Source organism: Maylandia zebra, linkage group LG12 (assembly GCF_041146795.1).
Source record: "Maylandia zebra isolate NMK-2024a linkage group LG12, Mzebra_GT3a, whole genome shotgun sequence".
Taxonomy (NCBI): Eukaryota; Metazoa; Chordata; class Actinopteri; order Cichliformes; family Cichlidae; genus Maylandia; species Maylandia zebra.
The window spans coordinates 12,370,635-12,382,693 of NC_135178.1; the positions used below are offsets into that span (position 1 = coordinate 12,370,635).

General features: G+C 41.1%; 2 protein-coding genes across 3 annotated transcripts; one reads left to right on the forward strand and one right to left on the reverse strand.

The window, feature by feature from the left end:
* Positions 1–76: 76 nt before the first annotated feature.
* On the reverse strand, positions 77–6,525 carry kctd9a (potassium channel tetramerization domain containing 9a). The gene is made up of 12 exons (XM_004544114.2): positions 6,310–6,525; positions 5,892–6,013; positions 5,768–5,811; positions 5,574–5,670; positions 5,424–5,482; positions 5,201–5,329; positions 4,989–5,056; positions 3,143–3,238; positions 2,908–3,057; positions 2,422–2,527; positions 2,167–2,300; positions 77–1,668 (listed from the first exon to the last, which is right to left on the reverse strand). Exons 1-12 carry the CDS (start codon positions 6,355–6,357, stop codon positions 1,552–1,554), a joined length of 1,170 nt encoding a protein of 389 aa, XP_004544171.1. The 5' UTR covers positions 6,358–6,525; the 3' UTR covers positions 77–1,551.
* Positions 6,526–6,919: 394 nt separating this feature from the next.
* Positions 6,920–8,721, forward strand: ankrd39 (ankyrin repeat domain 39). 2 transcript variants are annotated; one of them, XM_004544116.2, is made up of 4 exons: positions 6,920–7,381; positions 7,521–7,624; positions 7,728–7,859; positions 8,025–8,721. In XM_004544116.2, exons 1-4 carry the CDS (start codon positions 7,291–7,293, stop codon positions 8,169–8,171), a joined length of 474 nt encoding a protein of 157 aa, XP_004544173.1. In that variant the 5' UTR covers positions 6,920–7,290; the 3' UTR covers positions 8,172–8,721. The 2 variants fall into 2 exon arrangements, with proteins under 2 accessions (XP_004544173.1, XP_004544172.1); XM_004544115.4 differs by having other exon boundaries at positions 6,924–7,381; positions 7,728–7,931.
* The last annotated feature ends 3,338 nt before the right edge of the window (positions 8,722–12,059 follow it).

Consider the following 12,059-nt stretch of genomic DNA (forward strand, 5'->3'; position numbering starts at 1 on the left):
TGTTGTTTAGATGACTGTCATTCGAGAACTGAGCCAAAGCAACCGAGAAAGAAAAACAGATGACAAAGACTTTTTCTTCATAGCAGTTTATTTATAACAGTCATTTATGGAAACATATTTCCATGGTCGAGTGCAATATTCATAGACAGGGATAACTACACAACTCCCTGCCTCAAACAAATCAACCCCAGCCCCATATTGCATTCAGTGAGATGTATTAAAATAAATAACCATAGCTCTTCCATTGGTTTTCACACTCAGGGTGAAATACACATTATGATTGCCTTCATCATTCATTCTCACAGGCCGGGTACCTTCCACTTCATTGAGTGAATAATATTGCATCATTGGTGCAGCTTCGAGCTACAGCTAGAGAAACTTCACTGGTCAAAGACACAGCTTTCCCCCTCCCCCCTCACATGCAAACAGACACTGTGGAACAAGAACTGAAGTTAGATCCTTCAGAAAACAGCTGACAACACCTCTGTCTACTCTAAGAATTACTTTTTGGGGAAGTTTTGGAAGCACTGGATTTGCTTTACACAACATTACATAAGAAAAGCACAAAACCTTTTTGGTGAAAGGATATACCACGTTACACGTTAACATATACATGTGCAAACAAGTTTAAAGCATGATTAAGTGACATACATAAATACACGAAGCACGTTTCCAGGCAAACCCCACTTTAACAACATGAAAATGGACTCTCCTGCCGTACTGGGGATCGGATAAATAACGGATGATGTGCATGAACATTACGATAAGCTTTGCCACATCCGAATGCATGCAGTTGTGGATCACTCACACCTCGGGTTAATAAGAGGTAGATTCACAGAGCACAAAACCAGGGAAAGCTTTTTTTGTTTTGTTTTTTAGGAGACAGAAAAACATCAAACTAGAAAAACAAACCTCACAGCTATACATCTTGTATTGCATACTCGAGCTGTGTTTAAAACGAGCCTGTAGCATAGTTTTATGTTGCTCTAACAGCACTTTTAGCCTGTTAGACTGTGCTAGTGTATGGCTTTGGCTTGCATTATTTCTTTTATAATAATATGTTGTATATCCAGCAATATTAAGTTACATACTTAAAGAAGAATATATATATTGACACAGTTATTGGTAATTAACCCTCTTCCATTTCTGCTACAGCAGCATGCAGTGAAGCTCAATGCTCTGAGCTTTACTGCTCAAAGGTAAGCTGACTTTGATTCCTATTAACATGTCAAGTAATATGAAATAAAAGTATGAAACTAAATGAGTATAGTCACTTGATTACATCCAGACACATCTACACAAACTAGGAACCTTTTACTTTTTTGGTGATAAACGCAGCTGAACATTCTCAAAACACCCTACCATACAAACATACATAAGACAACCCTGGATAAATTCTAGTGCAATATATTTAAAGCTAACATAATATTGGTGGAATGCCAGGGGTGTGCATACATATACCTGTACTGCACTGATAGGTATAGAGAGATTGAAAAGGAGCGACTTGGGGAAAGCTGTGGCCCGCATTGGACTTGCAGGTGTGGTGTTGAGTTATCTAACACTCTGTGACATGTGCAGAGGGGTCAGCATCTCTTCAAAAATGGCTCCCTTGACATTGGACCCTCTCAGGTTAGCTTCTTGTAGATCGCAGCCAGATAGATCACAGTTCTGGACAGGAGAAAAAAAACAAAACAAAAAAAAACCCAATGAAAATTCCTAAGTAATGAGGCGAGCCTTGCCGTCTTTGGCCTGTGCTGTTAACACTGTGTGGATTGTGACAGATCGACCGGCTTCTTGTAAGTTTAGTGAAGCTTTTAATCATTTACAAATGTGCTTCAGGTCAGTGTCTATTTGCTCCACAATCATTCGAAAAGCACAAAGTTTGAGATCTTCAAGTTAAAATGAACATAAAATGGAGAAAGAGCGATAAATTAAACCTGTTTTTGCATGTCATCTAGTTTTAAGATTTCAGGAAACATAAAAAACAAACAAACAAACAAACAAACAAAAACGTGGGACTTTGCTTTTCGCGAGCTGCATCACATATTGGGAATTTTATTCAGATTCGCAGTGTCATTATTTCTGCTCCTGATTTTGATGTCATAAACAAAACCTGCCACCTGAGCCCACTTTATTCTGTGCTTTTAAAGATAATCCTTGACTCACCTCGAGATCTGTCCCTGCTAAAGTAGCTCCCCGCAGATTACAGTTCTTCAGCTTTGCATTTTTGAGAGTGGCCACACGCAAGTTGATACCGGTCATTTGGCTTCCTTCCATGTCGACTCCTTTCAGGTTAGCGCCTGATTTAAAGAAAAAAATAAAAATGATAATAATAAAAATCGTACAGTTAAAACAAAAACAAAAAATAAAAACGAAATTAAGGCTGCCTCCTTTTTCATCAGGAAAGCTTTTAAAGATTACCTTCCAGGTTGGCCTTCAGTCCAGATGGATCTTCAAAATTGCATCCTTTGAGAGAAGCTCCCTCAGCATTGGAACACAGCATCTTCACCCCTTGTAAGTTAGCACCCTGCAACCAGCAGAGCAAAGAGCAAAAGTTTTTATGATAGTCTGACCTAACCTCTACAAATTATTAATGAAAAGATTATGGAGAAAAAAAAGTGCCGTTTTTTTTTTAAATAAGCTGAATGTGAGAGGAAGATTTGTAGCAGTATCTTTAAGATATTAAAGAACAGAGTAGTCCTTTTTTCTACACAAGTGAGGGGGCAGCAGATAGAGACCAAAAATCCTAAGACAAGTACATTTTTGCATCACCACAAGGCCAACATTTAAAAAACATAACAAACAAAAAAATAGCACATTAAGATACACGGAAGGAGGAAGCATTTACAGACGTGAATGGATATGTATAAGATTTAGCCTGAACAACACCAGAGCCGCCACGCTTACATCCAGGTTGGCTCCAGAGAGATCAGCCCGCTCCAGATTGGAGCAGCACAGGTTGGCATGTGTCAGATTGCAGCGGCTGAGGTTAGCCATCTTGAAATTGATGTAGCGCAGGTCAAGTCGGGACAGATCGGCGCCACTGAAATTGAGTCCCTAGAAACATTAAGAGCAATAGGGTCAAGTATAAATTTGATCAGATGATATGAGAGTGAATTAAAACGGTTTCATCTAACCGTACCTGACAGCGGAGCTCTGACTTGGTCGGTGTTGCCAAAAGAAAACGGACAAACTCTTTGCGGGAAATAGGAGAGTGGTCCTCGGGTGGCTGCGAGTTCTGTTTAAAAAGAAAGCATGCAAGGGAGAGATCACATTTTTAACAACCATGTTTCCAAAGAAGCAGAGGTGATATGTAAAAATCAAAATTCTCAGTTAAATTTGGGCTTTCAGTGAGTTCCAAATGACTCCATACTTTCTGCATTTACAAAGACAGGTTATAATTCTGATAATAAAATATTAATGTTAAAACAAATTTTTTTTTATAAATAATTGAAAAATATATTCCGATATTTAATTTCCCAAAAAACTGTGGGGGGGAAAAAAGCAATCACGTGGCAGATCATAATATCAAAAAAAGTTAATTGACAACAGCTCATTAGCATAAATGGGTATTTATCCATTCCACTGCACACAATGGACAAGACCAAAAACTTGTATTGTTGTGTTTTAGTAACACAGACATGGACTCAGGAACACGTCTGAAAACAAATGACGGTAAACTGTTTCCAGGTGCACCCATAAATGGAGCGTCAATACGGAGAGAAATAATAGGATTAGCCGGCTTATTAAGAGCACAGCTCAAAGTCAGCATGTGTGGTGGAGGTGCATTAATGCACATGGCATGGGTAACTAGCACATTTGTGAACGCACCATTTAAGATGAATGGTATACACAATTTGACGTGACATATTCTACTTCCCAGTTGATTTGTTTCCTTTTCAAGGAAAGCCTCTACACCATTCATGTAAGACAATGCCAACCACATTCTATGGCAGCTGTGACTCAGGAGGTAGAGCAGGTCGTATATCAGTCGGAGCAGTGGTCCCAAACCTTTTTTGCACCACGGACCAGTTTAATGTCAGACAATATTTTCACAGACCGGCCTTTAAGGTGTCGCAGATAAATACAACAAAATAAAATGATACAGACAAAAACTGTGGCATTATGTAAATATAATAGTAAATTCAGCTGTGTAATTGTGTAACTTTATTAGCAGCATCCTCCTGAAATGCGCCAACAACATTGAGAGTAACATCCTCCTCTCTGCTTCTTGATGCTCTCTGGTTGCTATAGTAACACGTAAATATTTCCTTCAAAATAAGACACACGACTACAACACGGGAAAAGACCCAGGGAAACCGACTTAACGATAAAAACCATACATTTCACACCCGAGCCTCAACTCTCGCGGCACGGTACCAAACGACTCACGGACCGCTACCGGTCCGTGGCCCGGGTGTTGGGGACAGCTGAGTCAGAGGATTGATTCCCCAGCCGGGGGTAGTTGGGCAAGATACTCAACCTCGATTTGCTCCTAATGCAACCATTGGTGTGAGTATAAATGCTAGACAAAACGCTTGGGTGTAAGAAGAAAAAAAAGAAGTGGTTTTATAGATATATGTGTAACGGGTGAATGTGGCTTGTAGTTATAAGCACTCTGCATGCTCAGTTACAGTTTACCAGCTTCACATATCAACATGGCTGCATAATAAAAAGCATCTGAATGTGAAGCAGGCATGGACTGAAAGACTAAAAACAAAAACATGCACAAAAAGTACAACAATTGCTTTCCCAGAGTGTTGTTTCTTTAAAAAAAAAAGAAAAAAATAACATTACAGTCATCAAATTCAAAATGAGTATGCAATTTTAATACTTCTTGTTTTTTTTTCTTCTTTGTACTGTTCTCTATCAAATATCGGGTTTAACTGGTTTACAAATTACTTCAGTTTGTTTTTATTAACATTTTTAACAGCATAAAACGTGATTTTATTGTAAACTAGCTTTTTGACTTCCGCATTAAAAACTACCTTGATCGCTACTTCAAGCTGTTCAGCAAGCTGCTCAATTCCAAAGAAGCGAGCCTCCTCGAGGACACCTGGAAAACATTCAGGAGATTGCTACATATCCCTCCATTTTTTTTAACATTTTAGACATTAGATCACTTGCATGCAGGTAGACCTCATCATTTAGGAATAACATTTTTAAAAGAAGGAAAAAAAAGAAAAAGAAGAAAGGTTACCTCGTATATTTATGCCTTCATTGATAATGAGCTGACCGTGTCTCAAGTAGTTGAGAATAGGCTCAAAGTACTCAGGGCTGCGGTCAATGAGGTAAGCCCCATGCTCGTCCTGTTTGTTTCCCCACACATCTGAAAACAGACACAACACAGAGCTTGACGAAACTTACTCAATAACATGGCTGAATAAGAACTGAAATGCTCATTGATCAGCTGGTCTCAGTACCCTTCTCTCGAAACATGTGAGCGAGCATACTCTCCGGCTCCTTGCTGACCAAGGTGCTCCTGATTATAAAAGAAGATGCATTCAGCAACCAGAGAACAGAGAAACAACGAATGAGATATGGCATGAAAGCTGAATTTAAAGCGCAAATACCTGGTGGTGGTGAAAAGACGGCCACCAATGTTAAGGGTTAGCCAGTCAGTGTGAGCTGCCAGCGGATCTGATGTAATCTTGGCTTCATTTTGAGGGTCTGTGATAATAAAGTGAAGGAAGACAACAGAGACATTGAAACCTTTGGACACTCTGACAGTGGATGAGACTCCAGCAGCAGACATGCCAGCACTCACCAATAAATGGATCTCCTTCTGACACATACAGCACGTCGTCATCTCTGGGAGAGGCACAGACGCACATGTCAGAAACATAATGTAGAGAGGAGACCTTCAAATTTGTTGTCACAGCTGAGCTTACCTTATAAGGGCAATGTCATCAATGAGACCACCCTTTCCATTGTACAAACAGGAGGCTTTGATTCCTAACTTATTGCTTGCTACAGATAGTAAGTCAGACAAGGTTCCGTATACTGCTACAACCTAAAGAGAGGGGGGAAAAACGATGGATTAAGGACTGAAAGCAAAAGGGTCACTCCAGCCTAACATACACATGACATAAATGACTCACGGTGGAAATGGTGATTGACCTTAAAGTTCAACGGTAGTTTATTTGTGGAAAAAAATGTAATAAAGTCAGAGATTAACCCTGTCATCATATGAGTACATGATGTGGCGTTTGAGTATCAGCAGTTAGCAGTGCATCCTGAAACACCTTAGGTACGTACAGTGGAAAAAGCCAGTCATTCTGCGGCCCAAGCTCTCACACTATTACCCACCTTGCCATTTTTACATGTCCCGTTAACAAATAACGTGACTCTTCTCATTCTTCACGCGCTATGGCTGAAGGTCTAGTAAGGCTAAAATAATAGGACAATGACGTATCCTTTCCCAGCTACTCTCCTTTTCGTGTGCCGAAACAAATGAAGCTGACTAGCTTGCTGCATCAGACAACAACACGAGACAAAAGATGCCTTCACAGCTGTCGGGAAAACTAGATATTTTTTGCAAGTGTAACTTGGAGGAATACTTATAGGCACAGCTGAACTTGGGAGTGTTATTATTATATTTAAAAAGCTCAATGTGTTTTCTATTGAGTCAACTGTATTAATTTATTGGATCTGTGCTGTTGTCAAGCATTAAATAGAGCTGATGGTGTGATATGTATAAGTTTCAAACAGCATACGTAATTTTTGATGCTTATAAAATGATAGTGCAAGCGTGAGCAGTTGCAGTCGCTGTAGAAGTGCATCACTGATAATAATTATGTCACCGCAGGTCAAAGTTAACCGCGGCCGCTAATTTGCCTAAACAAATCCATTAATGTAACGCTACCAAATCTGAGAGCATCTGAAGGGGCCTGTAAACAGCTCTGTAATTGGCTGAGAGGCTTCTACGTAAGCACGTTTCGTGCGTAAGTTATTTGTAGCGCTAGCGTTTAGCCATCCTGAAGGTTTTCGTTTCGTGTGAAGAAAAGCGCCACTCATTCGCATCGCATCAGCCTTTATCTTATTTCAAATGTAACATCTCAACTTGTCATCGGGCCAAACATTCATTGGTTCACTAACAGCATTTTTGCGGCTTGTTTGTTGCGACGTAGTCCTGTTGGTGGTGGTAATGCGCCACAGAGCAGCCCAACAATAGCAGTAGAAGAAGAACAGTGTTACTGTCAACAGAGTAATCTTTGACAGCATTTCTGTAACTATAAACTTGCGTTCACCTTCAGGTTTGAATGTTTTCATTTATCGCGTTTTTAAGAAATGTCTGACAGACAGCATTGTTTGTGCTGCTCTCATCCCGTCTCCTCTGCTGGTGTTTACCAGACGCTGTACGAAATGGATTTTGAACGAGGTTTGCATTCACCTTTCAGGCATGTGGTGACTGAGTTAAACCGCACTGCTATCAAATATGTAGACTAGGCCAAGCAATACTATTTTGTTCTGATTTGAAAGATGTGTCAGTGAAGTAGGGTGCTGTGCGTCCTGTGCAGGTATCTGGTCTGCTGCAATGAATGGAGACTTGGAGCGGGTAAAGTACTTAGTGCAGAAGGGGACAGACCCTAATTTGAGAGACTCAGCTGGATACACCGCTCTGGTCAGTTTACAGAAGACACGTTTGGCTGCACAGCATGAGCTCATGTACCTAATGTACCCATGTACCTAAACTTGTAATTTACTAATGCTGTTTTCCTTTTTAGCACTATGGAAGCCGCAGTGGTCATCTCTGTGTGTGCAAGTTTCTTCTTGAGAACGGTGCCTGTGCGTCTCCGCAGACGCCAGGCGGGGCCACGCCGCTCCATCGATCATCTTACTGCGGTCATCTGAATGTGGTAAGACTCCTTCTGCAACACAGAGCAGATCCAGCACTCTGTGATGATGATGGCATGTCCCCTTTACACAAGGTACAGAATTTCCAGCAATAACACAGCCATTCTGCTGAGATATAATCATTTAACTTGTGTCTGCATCTTTTACTCTCTTACATGGTTGAGCAGGCTGCAGAAGGGGGCCACGAAGAGGTCTGTCAGCTCCTTGTTGAGCACTGCCCAGCACTCCGCAGCCAGATGAACAAGAGGCTCCAGCTACCCTACCAGCTGGCACAGCAGGGAGACCTGCAGGAGCTCTTAAAACCCCCCTGTTGATGGCAGATGCACTGAACCTGAGGCATGCTGTGTTACTAAGATCACACGAATGATCGCCCACATTTTCCTTAGCAAGCATCAGCATTCATGTTTGGAAGAGAAAGTTACAGCTGTTGATGAGAACTGAGACATGGTGAGGAAATGGATTCGGAAGTGGGAAGAATCAATCGAACACGCCCACCTTTTGAGCTGAAGTGCTCTTGGTGGCTTAATGTTAAGATAACTGGTGGTGCATTATAAGCTTTGATGTGTATTTGTGGAATTAAGTTTGTATCCAGACTCCTACGTTTGGTACAAGACCCAAAACAGTCACACAACTTAGCAACAGCAAGACAAGGACAACATGCCAGTGCAGAGTACAGAGATCATTTGAAAGGTGCAATGATGTCACAGAACTTGAACACGGAGTGCAGCTTTTAAAAGCTCACAGAGGAAACCCCTTGTGAGTGTTACACAATAGTACGAGTCACCTGTTACAGTCACAATATCAGTTTTTATAATTGGCTCTGTTGAGCATATGGCATGTGTTTCTATTAAAACTGTACGCCAACTTCTCGCCTGTTTTTGGGTCGCTTTTATCTAAAAGTGATCCTTGTTGAACTTTTAAACTCTTAACAGTAGGGGGAGCTGTTGTCCTAAAAGGGCTGGACACTTTCCCTGGGACACCATCTGAATTAGATGGCAACAAGCACAAAGTGACCTCATTCAATCCTCCCAGCACATTGCTGGAGAACTAAACAGCGTAACTGTGAGAAAGAGGGAAATCTGTTACAGCTGATAGCAAGACATCACAGAAGGACTCTAGTGTCCAGGCAGTTTATGTTTATGCAGCTGTACTGCTGATATATTAGTGAACTAATTCCAACAGGTTTTTTTCTGGTTTCTGGTCATTTAAAAAACAAAACATGGGCCAGCTTAAAAAGGGTAAATGGACTGGTACGTATGTCACACTTTTTTACCCAAACTGTGCCTTCAGAGTGTTGTTCACAACAAGCCACATTCACCCATTCCTACAGCACTTTATTCTGTGTATTTAAGTGCTTTCTAACTATAAGGCTCACAATGGATGGCAATTTGGGTTTCGGTATGTTTCCAGGGATAATTTAACACATGAGCTGGAGGTGCTGGGACTCGAACCACAGAACCAATTGGCCGACTTGACCTCCTGAGCCACAGTGGGATGTTCGTTGTTTCTACTTTACTAGTTTTACGACTGTATTTGAGGAAGCTTGTGGAACCTTCTGCTTCTGGTGCAAAGCATTAACACTTTTCTGCACCGAGATGTTGTTAGTTGTGAGTCTCAGGATTTCAGAATTAAGTTAAACCATATGAGTGTCTCACATTCTTAACGGTCTGCTGATTTTTAGCATGTAACTTTTAACAAAAAAATAGCAATTATTAGCTGTTTTTGTTTGTTTTGTACTGAGATTACTTGTTCATTTTTAAGTAATCAGACACAGGTCACATGACTGAAGGAGGCCCGGAGGTGAAAAACCTATGGAAGTATTTCCTTATACTGAAACAGATGGAAATACTTGTGTGACCATTATCTCACATACTTACTTATTCAAAGCATGTACAATAAGTAACACATGCACATAGGAGAGATACATTTTCCTCTCAGCCTCCTACAGATGTGTGGGTATTAGTGCGGTCTGCACAGATACAAACCCATGACAGAAACCTCTCTCTGCAGTCTGAGGAACTTTCATTGGGTCCGCTGGTGGGTGGTGTTTCCAAACTACCTTCAAACCACATCCATGCCGTGACTGGAGGGGTGCCAGGCCACATCTGGAGCTGATTGCAGCTGACGCCACACAGCACAGGGAGATAGGGTGTTGAGGGGTAGATGGGGTAGGATTGGGGGTATTTTAACTCCGAGAGCTAAGCCAAGAGAGCTGTTTATGCTCAGTGACAAGTTCCTCCTTGCACACAGCTGAGGAACTGTATCTGGGATAACCCGCTTTGATTGCCACATGTCTATAATAGCAGGGTGGTTGGCTCGCCTTTTTTTCCCCCCTTTTTTCTTTCTTGTCTGAATGGCATTATGGAGGGGAAAAAAGCACATTCTGCTCTTTGAGTTGAACCAGTAATTTTGACTGGCACACAGACTGTCGGACCCACCCACAGCACCCTGTGATTGCTCCCCTGCCAGGCTGTATGGAACACAATCAGAGTTGATGGTGATGCAGATTTGGTAGCAGTGAGTGAGCTAATGAAAACCCTCTGTGTCACTTGATAAAACTGGAGGAAACCTTAAGGGCCTTGGTCTTTAATTTTTCATGACCTGGTTTGAGTTTGAGAGTTGTTTATGTGAGAAAAAATCTGGCCTGCATGAGTGAAAATCAAATGCTTGGTCAAGAAAGACCCATTTTTTGCCACACACTTTAAAAATCTCTTTGAAGCATCTGTGCTGCTTCATTTTTCTCAGATTTTTTATGTTAAAGCAAAGGAAGAATGCAGCATGATTTTAACGGCTGTTTTCTGAGAGGCTTCGCATAGTGTGAGGACTTGGGAAGGACTCCACAAGATGAGGAATTTGGACTGCAGCTCTGTTTAGCGAGATTTATTTGGAAAGCAATGAAACTTCCTGGCCCTGGAACCCACTTCCACCATAATGAGCCCAAGTTAAACCAGGACTGGATGTTATTTTCCTCAGAAATAGAAGGTGGTCTGTGTGAAGGATTTAAAGTTGGTGTTGGGAACTTTTTAGTCTAAGTATTGAGAGCAAATACTCCTCTGTGTATTTTTCTACAGATTGAGAATAATGTTAAAGCTGTAAAAAGTAGTGGTTTCAGTGGTTATATAAATATTATTTTTAATGTTTTTATTTAGATTTCTGTTTTCACAGATAAAAAAGGTCATCTAGTCCTTATCTTTCCTGTGTTCAGCTGAACAAAAATAATGCTATTCTCTTGCCTCGCAGCTGCCCTGGTAGAGCCGGACCTGTCTGAGCTATCCCAAAGTAATCAGGTAAATGGCTGGCAGATGGGCACACATTAGGAGGTGCAGTACCAGAGTCTGGCATGGAAGACAGCTCCATGTTATCTGTTGTGTGTCGCGGAGGTAGGCGTGTGGATGTTGGTTCAGGGGGCGTGTGTAATCAAATATATGGGAGCTGTTCCTCTGAGATGCTGCATAATCCAATTTAGGTCCACTCCCACTTCAAAGAAGCATGTTGTCTGCTGGTTGATGTGATGTTGCAGATCCTACGCTTTCACTTTCCAGGTCAGCGGGTGATCAGATCCATGAGTCCAGAGGCTGCAGCTTAGCTCTTCCAGGCAGTCAGCTCAGTGACCATGGGAAATGTCAGGGTTATCAGGTGATCACCATGTGACACATGCTTGCTAGCTTTTTATTTCTATCTGCAGGCCAGGTTTTTTCAACCACATCATAGATCAGATAGTCATTTTAACATAGGACATGTTAGCAGTGTTTTGGACTAAAATGGAGCTCTCACATCTGGACAATGTCAAAACTTCCTTGAGTAATTGTGTGCAGTGAACTGTGATTTTTGTGTTATTGTCTGATTTTTTTTCTTCTTTTTTATTCCCGGATGTTTTTTCTTTTGACTCTGGGATGGATGGTTAAATTTCTTTTTATTGATTATGGAGATGTAATCTTCTCAAAAGCATGGCCAGTGAAACAACCCTTAAGCTGTTTCCATATGAGTCAGAGGACAATTAATGAAGCTTGTTGGATCATATATCAAGGTTCTATCATAGCAGACTGTTTTGGGAAACCATATTGTAGTATATCACCTGCCAAATCTACAAATGAGCTCTGTGAATATGCGGTATATGATTTTTTTCCCTTTCCAGCATGTTCTTCATTTGCACATGTTGGCTTGCTGTTGGCTCAGTGGAGGTCTATTTTCCATTATTTTTT